At 42.7% G+C, this 23,226-nt stretch overlaps 1 protein-coding gene across 1 annotated transcript in view; it reads left to right on the top strand.

Annotated features, from left to right (window-relative positions):
- The first annotated feature begins 2,499 nt into the window (after positions 1-2,499).
- The window catches only part of SPRYD7 (SPRY domain containing 7), a 36,918-nt gene continuing 16,191 nt past the window's right edge, over positions 2,500-23,226 (top strand). The window contains exons 1-3 of the mRNA XM_004704270.2: positions 2,500-2,645; positions 9,720-9,836; positions 21,927-22,093. Coding sequence (XP_004704327.1) covers positions 2,540-2,645; positions 9,720-9,836; positions 21,927-22,093 — 390 coding nt within the window. The 5' untranslated portion in view covers positions 2,500-2,539. The remainder of the gene's footprint in view (positions 2,646-9,719; positions 9,837-21,926; positions 22,094-23,226) is intronic.

Consider the following 23,226-nt stretch of genomic DNA (forward strand, 5'->3'; position numbering starts at 1 on the left):
TACAGCAATTGTTCTGACAATATTTTTAGCTCTTTGAATACTTTTAGGAATTGCATAATTCACTCACATCAAAAATTCAAAGACCCTGAAGTTAGAGACCTCGCTCTCACCTTGAGCATGCATGGTGGGGAAAAATTAAAAATGAAGACGCAGAGTAACCTTGCTGCCTATTATAATAAAAGTCACACCCACTAACGCCATGACAGTTTACCATTACCTAGGAGAGTGCCATGACACTTCCAACCCGACCCCAAACTTATCAGAACAATCAGGAATATTCCTTTTCATAGGTATCATACAGTTGTAACTGTAGAGTAAGTATCACTGCACTGTACCATCAGGGGTCAGTCTCCACACTGGAGATCCCTCCTTCAGGATGTCCGTTCGCTTTGAAATAAATGCTTGGCTGAGTGAGATGCTATGCCTTTGTAATACTTTTCTACTGAATTAGGGCCACCGACTCTTGAGAGTCTTTGAAACGGCATGGGACACGAGACCAGGGACATCCAGAGAGGATAACAAACTGACATACTGTTTTAGCAAATCTGCTGCACAAGGATCTTTTTAAGTGTTTCAAGTGTTGAGCAAAGATGTCACTTTGAGAACAAGAGTGTACTGACCAAGTCACAGTATTTTCAGCTGCCTTATATGCATATGAAAATTGGACAATGAAAAAGGAAGATGGAAGGGTTACTGATGCATTTGAATTATAGTTTTGGCGAAGAATATTGAAAGTACCATGGACTGCCAGAAAAACAAACATCTCTCTTGGAGGACATACTGCCAGAATTCTCCTTGGAAGCGAGGATAGGAATACTTCTTTTCACATTCTTGGGACTTATTAGGAGACACTAGTCCCTGGGAAAAAAACATCCTACTCGGTCAAGTAGAAGGTCATCAATAAAGAGGAGGACCCTCAAGGAGATGGATTGACACAGTGGCTGCACTTACAGACTGAAACAATTGTGAGAATGGCACAGGACCAGGACATTCTGTTATACCAAGGTGGTTATGAGTGGGTGCCAACTTGAGGGTACTTAACAATCCTTGAAGTCTTTCAAGAATTCAATTAGATACATATTCAACGAGCTATATATTCACCTGCCACTTGATTAGCAGCAGAAAAATGTTGTTTCTCCAACATGCTAATCAATTTCCTCCCTCTTTCCCAGAACATTCTCAAGACTAATGACTAAGGTTCTCAGTGAAAGAAAAAATGATGTAAAATGACGACCAAGAAAGTCTAGACAGGGATGTGGGGTGTCTATCCTCAATCAGTTCAGAGAACATTACCTTAGGATAAGCAAATCTCAAAATATAGACACTTGTTGCTTTCCGGGAATATTTTTATGCAAACACCATTTGTAGGGGCTGGAAAGAGACCCAAGAACCTGAAGAAATTCCTGAACAAGTTCTCTGTGAATAAGATCTGCCCTACGAGATAATTGTACTCAGGATATTACAAGGTTGTATACAGGAACCTGTTACCTAGTAAGTGGGCATTCTGGGTCCCATTTATCATACTTGAGAAGCCTTCAGATGCAAACCTGATTTGGTTTTGAAACTGACTGTGGCAGCAATTGTACAATCCTTGATGGGACTCTTATCTGCATGAGCTCCCGATGAAATGGTTAAAACCAAAAAGGATCGGGAAAACAAGAAGAAAAAAAGAAAGAAAAAGAAAACCTGATTTGGGAATGGAGGCTCGATCCAGCTTCATTTTATAGACCGACCCCGATCGTCGCGGAGCCAAGCGGTCCGGGATGTCAAACCCAGCACGGTCGGGTGCTCTGTGAAGGGAAGGAGGCGCAGGGCCCGTGCCACAGGCCTGGGGGGAAGGAGCCCAGTGCTGTCCTTGGAGACCCGAACACCGACCGGGACTTCCTTCCCACTTTCCCCCAGGCCTTCAGTGGCGGGGATGCGGTTGGCAGAGGCCCATCAGGCGGCTGCCTTCTCCAATTCTCGGCACCTAAAACGCAGCCGGGCCAGGGAGAACCCCAGTCAGCGTACAGTCATCGAGCCATCACTAATAGAATCACTGCCCGGGATCCTCATTTAGAACTGGGGGGAATTCTTCAGAAATCCATCCCTGTGGGAAACGGAGGCTCTGTGCGCGCGGCCTCGCGGGCAGGTTGCTCAGCTCTCCCTGCCGGATGCTTCCACATTAGTCGTCCGTAGAAGTAATGTCAGAGGGGAGGGGGCATAGTTTTAAAGACATAGCATCGCAGCCCCCGGAGCGGGCAAGAGGCCCAGGCCGGTCCCGAGAGCAGATAGGGGCCGGCCGGACAAGGGCGGGAGCGCGAGCTGGCCGGAGAGAAACGGCCAGCCCTCAGGACGCCGCCCGACGCCGACGCCTTCCGCTTCCGGCCCCGCAGCTTGGCCTGCGCCTGCGCCTGCGCTGCGGCCTCCGGCCTCCGGGGGCGCTGTGTCGTCACCGCGTTCCGCACGGCGCGTCCGGAGCTCGGGCAGGGGCGGAAGGTGGGGGGCGTTGTCCCCGCGGACTGGGGAGCGCGGCGCTGGAGTTGTTGATCTCGGCGCAATGGCAGCCTCGGTGTTCTGCTGCCTGCGATGCTGCCGAGACGGCGGTACCGGCCACATCCCTCTGAAAGAAATGCCGGCCGTACAGCTGGACACGCAGCACATGGGTAAGGCCCCTCTCCAGACCCACCGCCCCCCACCCCTGATGCTGGCCCGCCAGCTCCTCCCCCCTGCGACCCTGTCCTTGACCCCGTGTCAGGCTCGCTATGGATAGAATGTTCTTGCCTATCCCATCTTGACCGCGATCTATGCGTTCAAGGCCACCGGAGCCCTTAATGCCCCCTGGCATCCGGAGGTGGGTGTGATGACACAGACGGTCTACTCTGGGCTGCCCACCTCTTCAGACCTCCCCGGGCGAAGGACATAGTGTCCCGCGGCATTTCCCACAGCCCCTGACCACCGTCCGCGCCAAGCCCAACCTACCCCTTCCCCAAGTGTTCTAGAGGCGATCTGGAAGCCTTGTCCCCAGTTAGTAGGCGCTTTCTCTTTCGCTCCACCATTTATCCACCGAGGCTTGTTTTGTTGGAAGAGATGCTTCCTCACCTTAGAAAATTATGAAACAAAGCACTTTGCCAAGTCCCGGTCACACTGCAGGCCAGAACACGTCATTTCAACGCAACCTCCAGTGGCTTGACTCGTTCTTCGTTATGGAAGGGTGTGCGGTAATTTCGTCAGACTGGACCCCTCCCGTGGTGGCACCGGGGTGAAAGCGCCCAGCTGCTAATGAACAGACCTCTGGGTGGCCCCAGGGGAGAAGATGCAGCCTTGATGACAGCCTTGGAGATCACATGGGCATTTCCTTAGGTTAGCAAACGAGTCCTTAACCCATGTGCTACGAGGGCATCTTTGGGAACTAAGTAGCAAAGTGTTAAATGCTGGACCGCTCACTGGTTCAAACCCACCCAGAGGTGCCTGGGGTGTAAAGTCTGGTGACTGATTTTTAGAAGGTGACAGCCTTGAAAAACCTATGCAGCACAGTTCTCTGAAAAACGTGTGGTTGCCATGAGTCGGAATTGACAGGAACTAACAATATATTGCATGTATATACATATATATGTATATATATGCATATACCTATAGAGCTATATGAGGGGCCTTCAAAAAGTTCATGGACACATTCAATTATGTTTTACTTTATTTTCTACAAACTTTGTGAAGCCTCTTGTTCAAAACCTATGGTTGCTGTGCAGTCGATTTCTATTCTTGGCCACCTTACTTAAAGCAAAAGGAAACATTTCCTGTGCCTCCCTACTGGTTGTCAGAATAGTTATTGCCCATCATTGTGTCTGTTGTACCATTCCATCTCACCATGGGTCTCCCGTGCCCATTTTGACTCGGCTTCAACAAACGGGTGCCCTCTTCTAGTGATGGGTCCCTCCTGATGATCTGTCCAAAAGCAAGCCAGTCAGACGTGTTCTGTTGTGACCCATAGGTTTTCTTTGGCTAATTTTTGGAAGTAGATCATCAGGACTTTATTCCTACTCAGTCTTGCTTTAGAAACTGTTGAAACGTGTCCCCTGTGGGTGACCCTGCTGGTGTTTCAAATACCGATGGCACAGCTTCCAGTAGTACAGCAACACAAGCCACAACGGTATGTCAAACTGACAGGTTGTGGATATTATGTTGTTGTTGCTGTTAGTTGCTACTGAGTCATTCAGCTGCTTCATATATATTATATATATATATATTATATTTTATCGGCATTTAATCCACATATCATACAATTCAGTATTTCGGTTGTTCAACCATATCAAGAATTGTACAATCATTAACACAATCAATTTTAGAAACCCCACCTCCACCCACCCCGACCCCTGGCCTCATGTTTTTTGAGGCAGGGCTTTTAGAAGCACATTGTCAGGTCTTGTCTTCCAAGGAATGGGAGCCGTGGTGGCCTAGCGGCTACGTGTTGGGCTGCGAACCACAGGGTCAGCAGGTCAAAAACACCAGCCGCTGCACAGGAGTCTTGCTGTTCCCTGAAGAGTGACAGCCTTGGAAACCCACAGGGAATTCTGCTCCGCCCTCTAGGTTGCTATGAGTCAGAACGGGCTTGATGGCAGGGAGCTTGGGTTTCCTGTCTTCCAAGGCACCCATGGTAGGTTCAGATTGCCAACCTTTTATCTAGTAGGTAAGCGTTTAACTATACCAGAGACTTCTGACTGATACATATATTTAAATTATTTCTTACCAATAACCCTTTGTAGACAGTAAATTGTTCAAGTCCTATAATTTCCCTGAGGGAACATTTCCATTTCATTGGCTCATTCACCTAAATGGTATTTATTGAGCAACTGCTGGGTGGCAGGCATGGTGTTAGGTGTTGGGAAATACGGTCAGGGACAAACCATCCATAGCCCCTGGAGTTTCTGATCAGCATGAGCTCTTCTGGCCCTATCCCCTGCCCAGCTCCCGAATCACGACAGACTGCTCTTGATGACCCTTCCTTTCTTCTGGCCTCTGATTTCTCCACAAGAGCTGGCAGCTTTTGCCCATTTCAGTCTTTGTGTTTGGGTTTTTTTTCTTAGACAGACTTACAGTACGTTTTTTCATTACTGAAGAAGCAGCCTGATTTTAGAAATTGAATAAAAGGAAAGAGGCAGAGCTGCTTGAGTTGGAAGAGGGGGTTTAATGCATCTTGTTGACTATAAACACATACAGCAAGAATGCCTGTAATTGGATAGATGAAGGGTTCTACAAGCAGTACTTGGATTACAAATGAATTCCATTCCTAAGTCTGACTTTAAGTTCAATTTGTGTCTCAGTCACAATAGTTAGGTGCAGTTCATATCTAATGTCAGTCAAGTGTTTGTCTTAAGTCTGTAGAGTGCTTTTCTGTGGGCTCAAAAAAAATTCATGAAGCTCTTGTAATGATACTAAAACATCTTTAACATAAAAATACAGTGGTACTGATAATAATGCTTTGATGCCTGTCACAAATGTTAAAATGTGCCCATTTATGATTAAGAACCATTATATGTCCCTCAAAATTTAATAATTATAATAGCAATACAAGGTTAGTCCATAACCATAAATTGAACATTCAAAACCTGGGGATTAACTGTATTAAGTAATCTAAACAATGTGATTGTTCTTTGTTTTATTGAAAAGAAACCATCTATATATTTTCTGTCCAAATTAATGTTACATCTTTTGCTGATTTTGATGATGCTCTATTAAATTTTCTGTAGCATAGTTTTTCTAAATATCTTCATTGAAACCATATCTTCAGCTTTTAATTGTGAATTGACCTTTTTTTTTTTAACGTGTGTCAGTTTATTTTGCTGTGCGAAATACACGAGTCTTGGGATGTGGGGGTGGGTGAGGGAAGACCATGGACCCCAACCAACAGGGAGTAACAGTCTCCTTAGAGGCTTGGCCACTGTGCAGCATGAAGGCTCTGCAGGTGTACACATGTGTCCATGTTTGCTCAGGTGCATCACCCATGCACACATCCCCACACACACTCATCCACATGCACAGTGCCACACACATGCACACTCACGCGTGCATATACACACATTTCCGAACTCACTCATGCACATGCACACATTCACAGGTGCATATGCACACATGCACACACACGTACACATGTGCAGACACTCACATGAGCACAAGCACATGTGGGCACACGCTCACACACACACATGCGCTCAGGCAGGGAAGGAGGCCGGGTTGGGAGACTCACAATGCTATGACATTGATGACAAAGGTGTCTGGCAGGAAGACAGTGGCCTGCCAGAGTAAGCTGCCCTTGAGCCCCCGGTGGCCCAAGGCACATACTTCTGCTTACCCGACCCTCACCTTGTCACATGTCTGCTGCTACCAACGGGCAGGAACAGCCATGGGGTGTGGGACCCAGTTGGTACCGACTGGTTCCCCCACAGACTTGCGCCCCGTGAAGCTCAAGCACTGGGGGCTGTGGGGGGCAGCACCCTCCTCCTGAGCCACACCTCAGAGGGGAAGCCCAAGCTTCAGGGTGTGTGAGCCCCTGTGCATCCCCGGGGCCCGGGTCACTCAAAGCACGCCTGCCACCCAGATGACACTCCCCTGCCCAGGTCCCTGGCAGCCATCATCTTGCCCCAGGGGTGTGGCACTCACTCTGAGCTGCATTTGGCTTGAGCATTAAGCTGGGACTTCGAGGCTGCCAGTCTCTCCAAGGGGAGCCCAGTGCCGTGGGCCCAGTCCGTTGGAAGTCCTCTGGCCCACAGGCGTGTACAGGCTGGTGAAAGTGCTGGTGCCTGGGCCAGGTGGGCTGCCAGGTCTGCCAGTGTCACAGCCCGGGCCTCATTTAAGGACAGAGTTGATGAGCAGCTGACAGGCAAGGAGTGCGCAGAGCAGGACCCAGGTGCATGGGCTCTGCAGGAGGCTGGGGCTGGTGGGGGTGGAGTCCGCATGGTGAAGGTCAGCATGGCCAGAGGTGCCTGTGCAGCTCCTGCTGGGCCCCCGTGAATTGACTTTTTAGAAATATCTCCCAAAGCTATTTTTAAAGGGATTATACTCATTTGAAAGTTTTAATGTTTCTTAAAATATATTCTCAAGCTATATGTGTCCTGGCTGTATCTATATTTATATTGGCTTTCTAAGTAGTGCAGATAATAAATAAAACTACCTAAATCACATAAAAAAACTTACATAAAAAACTCGGATTCAAATATAGAACAATGTTATACTTAATAAAGAAAATTACATGTTTTAAATAATTTCTTAATGACAAACACGTTAGAATGATCTTTGAAACCCTCTGTATAAATCTCAGCACCTAATAGCATGTCTTACACATAAGAATTGATATTGAAATAAGAGAATCATATCATGCTCAATGTTGGCGCTGTAATTTTAACCTATAGAACCGCTACATTATATTGCCAGTTAAGAAAAACACCATTACCTGCATAATTCCTTGAAATGTATTTAATTTCTGATGCTTTCAGGTGCAAGTAGTAAAAAAAGTATAACAGGATTTTTTAATGTATAGAGAATTGGTTCACGTAAATGAAAAGTACAAAGCCATTGCTGGCAACAGGTAACACTTGGTGACTGTCACTGATTGAAATGAGCGCTAGTTGTGCTGGAGGCCAAGTACTGGGCTGCTAACCAAAAGTTTGGGAGTTCAAACCCACTTATGGCTCCAGGCGAGAAATCTGAGGCTGCTGGCTTCTGTAAAAATTACAGTCTTGGAAACCCAAAGGAGCCTTAGTCAGAGTCGATTCATTGGCAGTGAATCTCTCTGGTAATGATGTAGGCCTTGACTCAGTCACCAGGGCCAAGTACACCTCTGAAAGACATTTGAGTCCACTTCCGTGGAACTGTTTTGGTCTCCAGAGGAGACTGGGGAATGGGAAAGCAGGCTACTTGGACCACTGCAAGTGCTTAGCACAGCACCTGCATGCCTTTTTATATCAGTTCTTTGTTAAGGGTCTGTTAGGTGGCAAGCGCTACTCCATGGTCTTTGCCATCGGGGAAGAGCTGGGCCCTTGGATGCTATCCAGTTGAAACTACTAGAGGTAGACTGGGGGCCAGACTTTAGTCATTTAGAAAGGTACTTTCTCAAAATTTTCTTTCATATCTGTTCAGAAAAAATATGATAATAAAATTTTTATAATCATAAATTAAGATCTTAGTTTTACATTATTAGATGGTATAAAGTCTATCTTAAATGTAGTAATTTAGAATTGTGTAGGATCTGAAAAGTTTGCATTATTCTTAGGTATTTGTCCCAAGTAAGTTTTTGTTTAAATATTAATTCAGTAGTGAATTATTTCTTTTTTAATACATTTTATTTTTAGTTCCACCTTATATTAAGGAGCCCATACAGTTCTAAGATAACCAGATCTGCTTCACTTTTAACACATTATTGGTGAGGTGGTAATAATATTTACCTTAGAAGCATATGTCTTAGTTTTATGGAATATTTTTTGCATGTTCTCTGATGTTCATGTTTTCTTAAATCAAGATTTTGCAAAGAATTGATACTGAAGTCACATTATCAAAGAACTGTTTTTCTCAAACCTACAGGCATACCTTGTTTTATTGCACTTTGCAGATATTATACTTTTACAAATTGAAGATTTGTGACAACCCTGCATCCAGCATGTCCGTTGGCACATCCCCAAAGCTCATCCTCACCATGTTCTCGTATTGTTACTGCACATTTAGTATACTCTGGTATCGTCTAGTTGTACCTTTTATATGCATTTGGTAACCAAAAAATTCATGTGACTTGCTTTAATTTGATATAAGTTTATTGCAGTGGTTTGGAACTAGACCTGGAGTATCTCTGAGGCATGCCTGTGTTATCCATCATATGTGATTGAGCAAAATTATAATTTCCTATGAGAAAAAAAAATCTCTAATGATATTAAAACCTTCCTCCTTGCTTTAAAGGGTTCTTGGAAAAATGGAATTGAAAGATCATGGATTTTTTCTACAGGTGTTTTGAAGCCCCTTGCATTTGTGATATGATTGGCAGTAGCTGTCTCAACAACTGTTTTGAAGACCCTAACATTAACAATTTTTAGTGTCAGCTATTTCCAGGCTGCAGATGCATGCTCGTTTCCATAGTCTGTGTTCTTATTGACTAAAGTACTAGCATAGCATTTTGTATTTAGTAGACATTCAGCCACTATTTATTAGTTTGTTTCAATTCACTTAAATTGATTAGAAAATTATTCCAGTTACCTGAAATTTCTTTTAAGTATTTCTTTTTTAGTTTAAATTAAGAGACATGAAATCATCAAATTAGTTTATTGGCTAAAATTAAAGAGTTAGTCTAGTTCTACCTTTAAAGCATTTTAAACAGTATAATTCAGAGTAATTATTTATTTGAAGCTGCCTAAATTAAACAATGGGCTCAAGCATACGAGCAATTGTGAGGGTGGTGCAGGACCAGTCAGTGTTTCATTCTGCTGTGCATAATGGGTTGTTCTGGGTTAGAATAAACTCGATGGCACCTAACAATAACAATTAAACAAGATTTGTAGTCACAAATTAACATAAAATGTAATTGTTCTGTGAGGAAAAAAATAGCAATTTAAATATTTGAGATAATTTATATTTTCTATGTTACAAAGTCCATATAGTATCCCTATTTTTTGTAGAGGAAAAGTTAAAATTGAAATGTTCATTTTAGTTTTTCAATATGATTATATAAAACTTTACAAAGTATTTGCATTTTTGTTTAGGAACAGATGTTGTCATTGTGAAAAATGGAAGAAGAATATGTGGAACAGGAGGTTGTCTAGCCAGTGCACCTTTACATCAAAACAAAAGCTACTTTGAATTCAAAATCCAGTCCACAGGTTGGTGTAATGGTAGTTTACTATGAAAGTATGGAGCATTCTAAATAGTAAGAACAGTTTTCAGTATATGAAAAGCATTCATGGGGTCGGGGATCTCTCTTACTTAGAAGACCTGGATCATATGACCTTCATCAAATTACTTAATTTTCCATGTACATAATAGGAGATTGTAGGAACTGTCCTTCTTGCGTCTCAAGCTATATCTCTGAACATGTTTTAAAGAGAGACTGCACTAGATAAAGACCCAATACTAGCATTAGTCATAGGAGATAGCTGCCCCATTTCTTGCCACTTTATCCTGGGTTTATTCTACTGATCCTGAATTTCTCTTTTTACTTTTGTTAACATCCCAGATACCCTGATTCAGTGTCTCTTGAAGCAATCATTATATTTAGAATTCTGGTAGAAGTCTAAAATCTGTACTGTTTAAATTTTATGAAGTTGAATCATATAGCAATGCTAGTGATTATTGTATAGTTTTGTTAACCTGTGGCAGGCTAAAGGGTATAAGCAGTGACATTATTGCTGGGTCTTGCATCATCCTCATGACTAATGTTTTGTTTGAGTCTACAAGAGGATACCCCCCAAACTGAATTTTTTTCAAAGCTCTGTATTAAAAGTTTTTTACAAAACAACCTGTCACCTTCAAAGCAGTCTCCATTACACTTAATAATGTCAAACTTGTCAAACTTGTGATTCCATTTTTGAAACTTTTTTCAAACTCATATGTTTGGATGGCTGACGGCACCTTCCTCGCTTTTTTCTTCACCTCTTCTGCTTTGTCAAATGGCTGTCCTTTTATTTCCCCCTGCATTTGCAGAAACAAAAAGAAGTCGCATATAGCAAGGTCAGGTATGGAAGGTGCATGGAGCAAGAGAGGCATGCTGGTTTTTTCCAAAAACTGGCGCACTGAGATGGCTGGGTGAGCAGGTATATAGTCATGGTGGCAAAACCAGTCCCCATCTGCCACAAATCAGGCCTTTTTTGTCCAACACCGATACACAATTTTTTCAGAACCTCTAAATAGAAAGTTTAATGAACAGTCTGACCTGGTAGAACAAACTCCAAATGCACTATTCCCCCCACATCAAAAAACAAGTGAGCATCATCTTGAGCTTTGCTTTCACTTGATGAGCTTTTTTTGGTCAAGGTGACAATGGCATCTTTCACTGGCATAATTGTGTTTGCTTTTAAAAAAAATAGAATAGGGGCATATCTCCTCACCAGGAATGATCTTGGGAAAAAGTCGGGTCACTTCGGAGCTGTTCTTTCAAAGCACAGCATGTTTCCACTTGACAATCTTTTTGCTGGTCAGTCAGAACCCGAGGCACACATTTTGCAGTGACCTTTCTCATTCCCAAATGTTCCATTAAAGTTCGCTGAACCAAGCTCCACAGCAGTCCAGATAACTACCCCATCTCATCACTGGTCCATTGTCAGTCTTTGAGCACAAGTGCACCAATTTTGTCGACATTTTTGTCCATTCGGGAAGTTGACGGGCATCCAGAACAAGGTTTGTCATCAATTGACATTTCACCTTTTTAAAAGGAGAGAACCAGTCACACACTTGAGAGTGCTGTCCTCGTCAGCTGTGTTCTCATCACAGCAGTTTCTGCGGCATTTTCCCCGAGCAGGAAACAATTTCACAGCTGCATGCTGTTCTCGGCCATGTCCAGTATCATTAGGTCTAAGAGAAATATAAATAAAAACCAGAATGAGATGTCATTTCACTCCCACGAGAATGGCTGGGAGCCCTGTAATGTAGTGCTTATGTGTTGAGCTGCTAACTGCCAGGTCAGCAATTGGAAAACGCCAGCCACTGTGCATGAGAAAGATGGGTCTTTCTAATCCCGTAGACTTACTGTCTTGGAAACTCACAAGGGCAGTTCTGTCTTGTCCTGTAGGGTCACTATGAGTCAGCATCAACTCGAAGGCAGTGAGTTTGAGGTTTGCTTGCTTGGGTGTTTTTTTGTTTGTTTGTTTTTTGAGGGGGGTGCGTGGAGGCGGGAGAATGGCTAAGATTTAGAAAACACGTGTAGAAAATAAATGAACAAATGTTGGCAAGGATGTGGTGGCAAATGGAACTCTTAACCATTGCTGGTGGGGATAAAGTGGTACATACATTTGTGTGGAAAACAGTCTGGTGGTTCCTAAAAATGGAACTACCATATGATTTAGCAAGTCCACTCCTAAAAATACACCCAAAAAGACATATCAAATAGATACTTGTACACTACAAGGTTAGCAGTTCACAACCACCAGCTGCTCCGAGGGAGAAAAGAGGCTTTCTATTCCGGTAAAGGGATGCTATCTTGGAAAAACACACAGGGGCAGTTCTACCCTGCCCTATAAGGTCGCCATGAGTTGAAATCAACTTGATGGCAGTGGGATTTTTAAAAAGAAATAGATCAAAAGACTATAAAGGTGGTTATTTCCCACTTCTCAAGAGTAGTGCTTGAAATAAACTCTAGGCCTTTTAAATTTAATGGGTAGCTTTTTTTTTTTTTTTAATCTTAAGGAATAATACTGATAATCCGATTTTGATTATCAGTGCTTATCACTGCTGATAAGTCGATTTTGAACCCTGGTGCCCTCTAGGAGAAAGTACGACCCCACAGGCTTTCTGAGGTTATAAATCTTTACAGCAGTAGACCACCTCATTGTTCTCCCATTGAGTCATTGGTGGGATTGAGTCCGTGACCTTGTGATTAAATAGCTAAATGATTAACCAACAACACCGCCAGGGCTCCTTGATTATAATTAGCTTCTTTTAAAAAAAACCAAACAAACATTTTATTTGGAGCTCTTACAACTCTTATTACAATCCATAGATACATCCATTGTGTCAAGCATATTTGTACATTTGTTGCCATCATCATTGTCAAAACATTTGCTTTCTATTTGAGCCCTTGATATCAGCTCATTTCCCACCCCCACCCACAATGAACCTTTGATAATTTATAAATTATTATTATTTTGTCATGTCTTACAAAGGTCCTCAAACTTTTTAAACAGGGGGCCAGTTCACTGTCCCTCAGACTTGTTGGAGGGCCGGACTATAGTTTTAAAACAAAACTATGAACAAATTCCTATACACACTGCACATATCTTATTTTGAAGTAAAAAACAAAACGGGGCAAAAACACCTGGCGGGCCGATAAATGCCCTCAGCGGGCTACATGTGGCCCACGGGCCGTAGTTTAAGGACCCCTGTACACTGTCTGACATCTCCCTTCACCCACTTTTCTGTTGTCCATCCCCCAGGGAGGAGGTTATATGTAGATCATTGTAATTGGTTCCCCCTCTCTACTCCTCCTTCTCTCCACCCTCCTGGTATCGCCACTCTCACCACTGGTCCTGAAGAGTTCATCTGTCCTGGATTCCGCGTGTTTCAAGTTTCTACCTGTACCAGTATACATCCTCTGGTCAAGCTGGATTTGTAAGGTAGAAATGGGATTATGATAGTGGAGAGGAAGAAGTATTAAAGAACTAGAGGAAAGTTGTATGTTTGTTTCATCGTTGCTACACTGCACCCTGACTGGCTCATCTCCTCCCCACAACCCTTCTGTAAGAGGATGTCCACTTGCCTACAGATGGGCTTTGGCTCCCCACTTCACATTCCCCCGCATTCACAATAATATGATTTTTTGTTCTTTGATGTCTGATATCTATCCTATCGACACCTAGTGATCACACAGGCTGGTATGTTTCTTCTACGTGGGCTTTGTTGCTTCTTAGCTAGATGGCCACTTGTTTACCTTCAAGCCTTAAGACCCCAGATGCTATATCTTTTGATAGCCAGGCACCATCAGCTTTCTTCACCACATTTGCTTATGCGCCCATTTATCTTCCGCGATGGTGTAGAGAAAGTGAGCATCATGGAATGCCAGTTTAATAGAACAAAGTGTTCTTGGATTGAGGGAGTACTTGAGTGGAGGAGGCCCAATATCCATCTGCTAACTTAATACTAAACCTATAAATATATGCACATAGATCTATTTCCCCCTCGTTGTATATAAATATATTTACATATGTACATGACTGTATTTAGAGCTCTATAAATGCCCTTTGCCTCCTAATTCTTTCCTCTATTTCCTTTTACTTTCCTTTTGTCCCAGTATCATGCTCAGCCTTCATTTGGGTTTTAGTAATTCCTCTAGGTTACATTACCCTTGATCAAGCCCTACCATGCCTCTTACACCCTCCTCCCCACAGATTTCGGATCACTTGTTGTTCCCTTGTCCCTGGGTTTGTTAACACCACTTCCTTTCCCCCATGCCCCGCTGGAACCATCGGTCCTGTTGTTTTCTCCTCCAAATTGTTTATCCAACCTATCTTATCTAGATAGACTTGCAGAGATAATAATATGCACAAAAATAAGTCAGAGCAAAACAAAGCAACAAAAGAAAACAAAACAACAACAACTAAATCCCAATGACCAAAAAAAACCCAAAAGCCTGTAAATAGTTCAAGGTCTGTTTGTTGACCTTTAGGACTGTTTTTTGGTTGAGTCTGATGGGGTGTCATGCCCTGGCCCCAAAGTCTATTTTTGGTACTCCCTCAAGACTTCCTTGTTTTGCTCTCCTTGCTATTCTGTTGCACGCCCTTACTGTTTTACCTCCGTGTGGTGGGGTCAGATTGGGCACAATTCCCACACTGTGTCTCCAGCGTTGTCCCCTGTAGGGCTATGGGTCAGTGAGGGATTTCATATCTTGAGGTGGGGCTGGCCATGTGGTCCTTGCTGTAGATTGGCTGCTCTGAGCAGGGATATCATCCTCAAGGCTTGGTGGGCCAGGTTGTGCTCCACTCTCTCTTCCTCCCCCTTCATTTGCTCCTGTGTGCTTTGATCAGACATGCCCCTCTCTCTGAGCTGTAGCTTCAGTGCTACAGCTAAATTCTTCTGGGGGGAGGGGCAGCTTGCCCACATAGTTGGGATTGGGGCCAGCCCCTGAGACCTTTCTACTGGTTCCCTGCTTCATGCTGGTATGTTGCATTCACATCTTGGACCACAGGTTTAAAGTCTGCTCCCTCTTTCCCGGTGGAGATATGAACAATACCCTCCCCTTGGGTAGGTTAGTGTCCTGTTCCCCCGCTACACATTTCTTTTTCCCCCCCTCCTTTTTAGTTGGCTACCATATGTATCCTTGGATTTGGTCTGGCCCCTGCCATACTACCTGGGCCTCACCCCAGGAATGTTTGTATACAGTAGCTTTTTCCCTATGCCCCTTTTGCATTTTTTTAAAAACTTACCTCAGCAGACTCACATTGTACTTGTCCTTTTGTGCTTGACTTACTTTGCTTAGCATGATTTCCTCCACTTCTTCCCATGCAGTGATGCGCTTCATGTGCAATCACTGCTTTTTTAGTGATGCGTAGTACTCCATTGTATCTATGTACCACAGTTTTTTAATCCATTTGTCTGTTGATGGAAATTTGGGTTGTTTCCAACTCCTTGCAATTGTGAACTGTGCTGCGATGAACATTGGAGCACAGATGTCTGACCGTGGTTTATTTCTTGCCTCTTCTGGGTATATACCCATTAGGGGGATTGCTGGGTCGTATGGTAGCTCAATTTCCATCTGTTTTACAAATCGACAAATTGATTTCCATAGTGGGTGTACATACCTACAGGTCTACTGATGAGAGTTTCTATCTCACCACAGCCCCTCCAACACTTGTTGCTTTTTGAATTGGGCTATCTTTGAGGGTGTTTGGGGTTTCATTGTTGGCTAATGATCGGGGACCTTTTCTCATATGTTTATTGGCCATTCAGATTTCTGCTCTTGTGAAACTTCTCTTCAGGTCCTTTGTCCATCTCCTCAGTGGGCAACTAGTTTTTTTCTTTTTGGAAGCTAGCATAGTATTGTAGATTTTAGTAATAGGCCTTTGTCTGATGTGTCATTGCTAAAGATGTTTTCCCAGCCCATGGGCTCTCATTATTCTCTTGGCAAATTCGTTTGATGTACACAGGTGTTTTATCTTCAGTATATCCCACTTTTCAATTTGTGACTCATTTGTATTTGTGTCCTTCACCATTTCTAATAGCCTGTGTATTCCCTGTGCCAAAAATTCTCAGGTGGGTCCCAATTCCCTCATTGATGGCCCTAATAGTTTGGGGTTTTACCTCGAGGTCCGTGGTTTACCTTAAGTTTACTTGTGCATGGAGTGAGATAAGGGCTTACTTCATTTTTTCTGCAGGTAAGCTATCCATTTTTTCTAGCATCACTTGTTGAAGTGGGCATCTGCTTCCCATTTGATATATTTTGGGCCCTTTTCAACGATCAATTGTTTGTATGCTGATGATTTTATTTCTGGGTTTTCAGTTCTTTTCCATTGGTCTGAGTATCTGTCATTATACCAATACCATGCGGTTTTGACAACTGTGGCTGTATAATATGTGCCACAGTCAGGTAAAACAAGCCCTCCCACTGTGTTCTTCTTCAGAAGTTCTCTGCTAATTCAGGGCTTCTTCCCTCTTCATATGAAGTTGGTAATCAGTTTTTCCATTTATTTGAAGAAAGATGAGGGTAATTGTATCGGGATTGCATTAAACATATACAGTATAGTGTTTTGGGCAGAATTGACATCTTTACTATATTGAGTCTTCCAATCCATGAGCATAGGATATTCTTCCATTTGTTGAGGTTGCTCTTGGTTTCTTGTAATAGTGTTCTGTAGTTTTCCTCGTATAAATTATTGTTATTTTGGTCAGGTATATCCCTACATAATTTCAATTTGTGCTTAGCTATTGTGAAGGGTACCACCTTTTTGATCTCCTCTTCTATGGTCTTATCTGATGTGTATAGCAGTCTGATAGACTTTTGTTTGTTGATCTTGTATCCTGCTACTCTGCCATACTCCTCTACTGTTTCCAATACTCCCCTTGTGGAACTTTTGGGATTTTCCATATATAAAATCATATCATCTGCAAATAACGATTGTTTCACCTCTTCTTTCCCCAGGAGAATGCCTGTGATGTCTTTTCTTTGCCTAACGCTTAACTAAAACCTCCAGTACGGTGTTAAATAAGAGTGGGGACAAGGTGCATCCTTGTCTGGTCCCTTTTCAGTGGGATGGTATTCATCTTTCTCTATTGACTACCATGTTGGCTGTTGGTTTTTCATATATACCTTGTGTTATCTTGAGGAATTTTCCTCCCATTCCTATCTTCTTGAGTGTCTTAAACAGGAATTAGTGTTGAATGTTGTTGAATGCTTTTTTCGCATCTATCAATATTACCATGTGGTTCTTACAGTTTTTCATGTCAATGTGGTGAATGATACTAATGGTCTTTCCTATGTTGAGCCATCCCTGCATCCCTGGTATGAGTACCACTTGGTCATGGTGAATTATTTGTTTTATATACCGTGTTTCCCCGAAAGTAAGACATCCCCCCAAAATAAGGCCCACTTACAGTTTTGCCTCTCGCTGAAATATAAGGCATCCCCTCAAAATAAGGCCCCCCCAAAGCTACCGTAACTCTGGACTCTGGACCGTAGCAGTGGGCACCGCTGCTCAGCTCACTGTTGGCCGCAGCGCAGCCAGAGCAGACAGGAAGTGTGAGGTCTCTTTTTAATAAAACAATAAACAATAAATGTGTACCATATTCTTCTTCGTGGAAAAATAAGATATCCACTGAAAATAAGATCTAGCGCATCTTTGGGAGCAAAAATTAATATGATACTGTCATATTTTCGGGGAAACAGGGTACTTTTGTATTCTATTCGCCAGTATTTTGTTAAGGATTTTTGCATCCATATTCATTAAGGCTATTGTTCTGTAGTTCTCGATTCTTGTGGGATCCCTGCCTGGTTTCTGTATCAGAGTTATACTAGCTTCAGAGAAGGAGTCCGGAGTTTGCCGTCTTTTTCTATGTTCTGCAAGAGTTTGTGTAGGATTGATGTTAGTTCTTCCCTGAATGCTTGGTAGAATTCTAAGCAATCTAGTCCAGGGGATTTTTTTGTTGGTGATCCCTTAATAACCTTGTCTACTTCTATCTTCGAATATGTGGGTCTGTTGAGATTCTTGACATCTATTGGGGATAGTCTAGGGAGTGATTGTTTTTCCAAGACTTTGTCCGTCTTTCAAATTGTTGAATTCATTGGATTACAGTACTTCATAGTTCTGTATAATTATCCTTTTCATTTCATTAGGGTCTGTTGTAATGTCTCCTCTTTCTTCCCTCATCCTTGCTTTTGAAATTTGTTCCCTCCTTTCTTTGGTTAGGCTTGCCAATGGTCTATCGATTCTGTTTATCCTTTCAAAGAATCAACTTTTAGCAGCATTATTTTTTTCCTTAGTTTTCTTATTTTCCCCCTCCTGAATCTCAGCCCTGATTTTTATTTCTTTTCTTTTGCTATTAGTAGGATTGTCCTGCTGACTCTGCTCTAGTTGCTGTAAATTTTGTGCCAGCATCAATCATGAGTCTTTCTTCCTTTTTCAGGTATGCATGTATTGCTATGAAACTTCCTCTGATAACTGTCTTTGCTGTATCCCATAAGTTTTGGTATGTTGTGTTCTCATTCTCGTTGGTTTCTAGAAATTTCCTAATTTCATCTCTGATCTGGGACACTATACTTTTGCAATAGAGAGTTATTCATCCTCCAATTGTTTGCTCTTGTTTTCTTCATCTTTCTTTTGTTGATTTCCAGCCTTATAGGACAGTGGTCAGAGAGAAAGGTCTGTATGATATTAATGTGCTTAAATTTATGCAGAATCACCTTATGCCCCAGCATGTGGTCTATCTTCGAATATGTGCCATGTGGGAATGAAAAGAATTGGAATTTTTTGTATGTGGATGAAAAGCTGTAAATATCAGGCCAAATTGTCTAATTGTAGTGTTTAGATCTCTAGCCTCCTTGTTAAGTTTATATCCCTGTGATCTATCTTTCTCAGAGAGTGGTGTATTGAAGTCACCTACTATAATTGTTGAGGCTGTGATTTCTGTTTTCATCTTTTGGAGCGTTTGACATATTCAGCGGGTCTCTCGTTCAGGGAATATATGTTTAAAATGCTTAGTCGTTCTTTGTCTACTGTTCCCTTGAGCATTATATAGTGTCCCTCCTTATCTATTTTTATGGTTTGCACTTTGAGTTCAATTTTATCCGAGATTAGGATTGCAACCCCTGCTTTTTTTGTGAATTGCTGTTTGCTTGGTATGCCTTTCTCCAGCCTTTGATTCTCAGCCTATTTTTGTCTGCAGTCTTGAGATGTACCTTCTATAGGCAGCAGATTGCTGGGTTGTGTTTTCTAAGCCAGTCTGCTAGCCTCAGTCTTTTAATGCCTGAGTTCAGTCCATTGTCATTCAGGGTTATGACCTCCATCTGTGGACTCTGTGATGTCATCTTATACCTTTTGTGTTGGGTGTTTTCCTACCTCCCTTTCTTATTATGGTGTTTGTGTGTGTGTGTTGGTGTTTCATTCTTGGCTTATTTTCAGCACTAAGCCAATGCTATCTTGGGGGCTGTTTTCTCTTTGTTGCCCTCTGGGTGGGGTTGTTCTATGTGGCAGTGTTTTATTTATGCTTGGTGAGTGTTGTTCTTTTGCCCATACTGGGGCAGCAAGGATCTTTTGTAGGGCTGGGTTTCTTCTAAAGTATTCCTTGAGTTTTTCCTTGTTTGGGAAGACTCTTACTTCTCCATCTATCTTGATAGATAATTTGGCTGGGTAGAGTATTCTTGGGTTTGTGTTATTTTCCTTCAATTTTTGGAATATGTTACTCCACTCTCTCCTTTTCTTTATCGTTTCTGCTGATAGGTCTGAGCATATTCTTATTTGGGAACCTTTATATGTGATTGCTTGTTTTTCCCTAGCTGCTCTCATGATTTTCTCCTTTTCCTCAAAGTTGGATAGTTTAACTATTATGTGTCTTGGTGACTTATTCTTGGGATTCAGTCTAGCTGGTGTTCTTTCAGACTCCTGAATGGTTGCGTGGTTTTCATTCATTAAGTTGAGGAAGTTTTCCTCAAAGGTTTCTCTCGCTCTTGTTGCAGATGACTTATTTGTCGTGTTTTCCTCTGGTAATCCAATTAATGTGATGTTGTTCCGCTTCATAGCATCCGACATAGCTCTTAGGTTTTCTTCAGCTTCTCATGATCTTATTAGATTTTTGTTGACGTTTGTTAAAGTCTGCTTGGCTGTCCTCTAAGGCACTGATGTGGTTCTTTGCCTCCTCCAGTTGATTGGACACGTCCATGAGTCTGCTATAGGTTTTTGTTATCTCGTCCCTAAGCTCTTGTATTTCCCTTTGGTATATGGACTTTATCTCCTTTACCATTTCATCCTTTTTTTGTTTGCTTCCCTCATATCCTGTATGACTCCAAGCAACATTCTGAAAATTTCTTTCTGTGGCAGATTAATGTCTGCTTCTTCTATGCATGCCGTTAGGTTCAGGACATCTTCTGCCATTTTGTTTGTTTTTGAGATTGTTGGGGCTGATGGCTGTTTGCATTGTGTTATTTTAGAGGAGCCAGGGGCCATTTTCCAGGGAGTTGAAGAGCACTGGCTCTCTCTGGGAGACTCATCGGAATGCTTCTTCAAACTGCCTGCTGCTAATTTCACTATGGAATTGACTTACCACTTTATCCTCCTGTGGCTTCACTCTTTCCCTAGTCAACCAGTATTCTGTTATTTTGAGGGGAATTTGGATAATTCTCTCAGGGGATGCTCGTTGGGTTGTTGTGGACCCACGAGGATGGTGCTGTATTGAGTTATCTCACAAGAAACCATGATGGTGTGGCCCACAGCAGCTTGGGGCACTGCAGAGGGAATTCAGGGGTGCCCGCTGCAATGGGAGTGTCATAAAAGGCTGTTGGGTTGCCCGCTTTCATATAGAGCACTGCGAATGGTGGGCAGAATTGCCCTGGTCAGGTAGATCGTTGCGGAGGTTGGGAAGAGGTTCTCGCAGCAGTGTGGAACATTGGCGAGTGTTGGCCGAGCTGCCTTAGGCTGTGTGAGGCACTACGGCAGGCAGGAGGAAGTTCCCTCAGTCACAGAGGATGGATAGGAGCTCCCCCCAGCCATGCAGGCAGGATTTCCCCAACCAAGTGTTAAGCACTGCGAGGGAGGGCTGGCAGATGGAATTTCCCCAGAAGATGTTGGGCGGGATAATCCCTGGTGGAGGAAAGGTGGGTTTTCCCCAGCCTTGGGTTACGCTGTAGAGGATGGAGTGCTCCCAGCTGGGTTGAGGGCAGGTGTAAATGCCGTAGGCTCAGGGGAGTGGTCTGGAGGTTGGCCGTGGCATGTCAGAGAAAAGGGAAGAGAAAAAGAAAAAAAAAAAAAAACAGCCCACTGAGGAGATGGGGGAAAAGAGAGAAGTGAGGGAAACAAAAGTAACAATATAGCTGAGCCCTGATCCCTGACTGTGGTCCTGGAGAGGTTAAATCTCTGCCCTGAGGCGGCAGCAAGCTGTTGCTGTGTTGAGATTAAGCCCCTGTGCCAGCTACAAATGGGCCCAGCTCCAGCGGAGACCGTGGCAGGGCTAAGGTCAAACCCTAGCCGCCTCCACTGTGGTAAGTCAAAAGCCCCCAGCCCCTCAGAACCTAGTGGATCTGTGCCTACTTATCTTTATGATGCCCCTCCTGTGTTGCAGCAGTGTTGAATTTCCCTCTTAGTAACTCTCCTGAGCTGATTTCTGCGGAGTCCCTCTGGAATGTGTCACTCCGTCTCCATCTTTCCACAGTCTCTGTTTTTTTGTTTTTTAATACATTCCTACTCAGGCACTAATCTAAATGCTTTACTTGGATTATTTATCATGTTCTGTCTATTAAAAACCCTGCGTGTGGTGGGCACTGTCAGGATCCACAGTTTATATTTGAGGAAACTGAAACAAAGAGGTTAAGTTTCTTGAGGTGGGATAATTAAGTCAAGATTTAAATGTGGACAGTACAACTCCAGAGCCCATGCATTGATCTCCTACGTTGTACTAAGTCTGTGGAGAACATAATTTGCAACCTGCTTTTTAAAAAAGGTTTTTACAAAGTTTAACTTAGTAATAATATGCCACTTTACAAACAAAACCAAAACTGGTAGGTGCTCCCTACTATTTGTATTCTTCAGATATGAGGGACATTTAAACTATTATGTTTCTAGGAATCTGGGGTATTGGAGTTGCGACCCAGAAAGTTAACTTGAATCAGATCCCCCTTGGCCGAGATGCCCACAGTCTGGTGATGAGGAGTGATGGAGCCCTTTACTGCAACAATGAGGAGAAAAACAGGCTGCCAGCAAATAACCTTCCCCAAGAGGGAGATGTGGTGGTGAGTTTTCTTTTGGAGCTATTTCCCACGGTGAATTATTAAACTCAAATTGCTTTTAGCTATACAGTGTTGCCTGGGAGTTTGTGTTTGAATTTCAAAGTACTAGTATTGGATCTAATGAGGTGGCACATTTTCCAAAGAGAGCACTTTCATGGGTTGCCTGATATTTTTATAGAGCCGCGACTGGCCTGAGGACTATTGTGAGCCTATATTCCACCTCAGTTATTCTTACAGGTTCGGTCTGAATTGCAACTGATTTGCTGGGGGGGGCTGGGGGGGGAGGGGTGCAGGACTGGGTCATTTTTCTGTGTGCATAGGCTCAACCATCAGCTGGAGGCCGACTCTCCGGCAGTTATTAGCAACAACAACAATGGACAGTTTGGCTGCTGACCAGCGTTCAGCTTTTCTGATATCAGAAAAACCTTGGCTCTTAATTTTTAAAGTTTGTTCACCACTGTATTAGAAAATATTGGGTATATTTGAAGCTAGAGATCTTTAAAAGTTTGAATTCATTACTTAAATTGTTTTGAACTTCTGTTAATTAAAGTATATTTTTCAGGAGAGTTGTTTCTCATTAAACTTAATCTTATTAAACTTCCTTTTACATTCAGAACTCTTTAAAGAACTGTGCTCAAGATCCTAAGACTTGATTAGTGTAACATGTTTTAGAAGTCAGAGAACAGAGTTATGTACATTAATTCAATTTCTCTATATTTATTTCCCTCTAAATATACGTATATTTTTAGCAAAGCCACCCTATTAAAATGCAATACAAAGGTATTTTCTCTAGTTCCCTTTTCAAATACTTCCTCACATACTGTATTACCAGAAAACCCTATTGAGGGTAAGTTGAAAAGTATTGCTACAAAATAATTTATCAAACAAATGTATCCAAAGGCGAAGCTATTATTTCTTGACATATCTTCCATCAAAGTTTATTTTTTGCAATTTTAAATTTACACCATCCTTGAGGGATTCAAATTGTGTTTCTTTTCACTGTTCTTTTAGTTTGAGGAGCAAAGAGAAATCTGAAGGGGCATGATCAGGGCTGTACAGTGCACGGGGTAAGGTTTCCCAGGGACATTCTCTTGCTGTTCTTGAAGAATGACCACATGCATCGTCACGATGGGAAA

Source organism: Echinops telfairi, unplaced genomic scaffold (genome assembly GCF_000313985.2).
Source record: "Echinops telfairi isolate 266 unplaced genomic scaffold, ASM31398v2 ScPeMD7_7467;HRSCAF=8505_0, whole genome shotgun sequence".
In the NCBI taxonomy this organism is placed as follows: domain Eukaryota; kingdom Metazoa; phylum Chordata; class Mammalia; order Afrosoricida; family Tenrecidae; genus Echinops; species Echinops telfairi.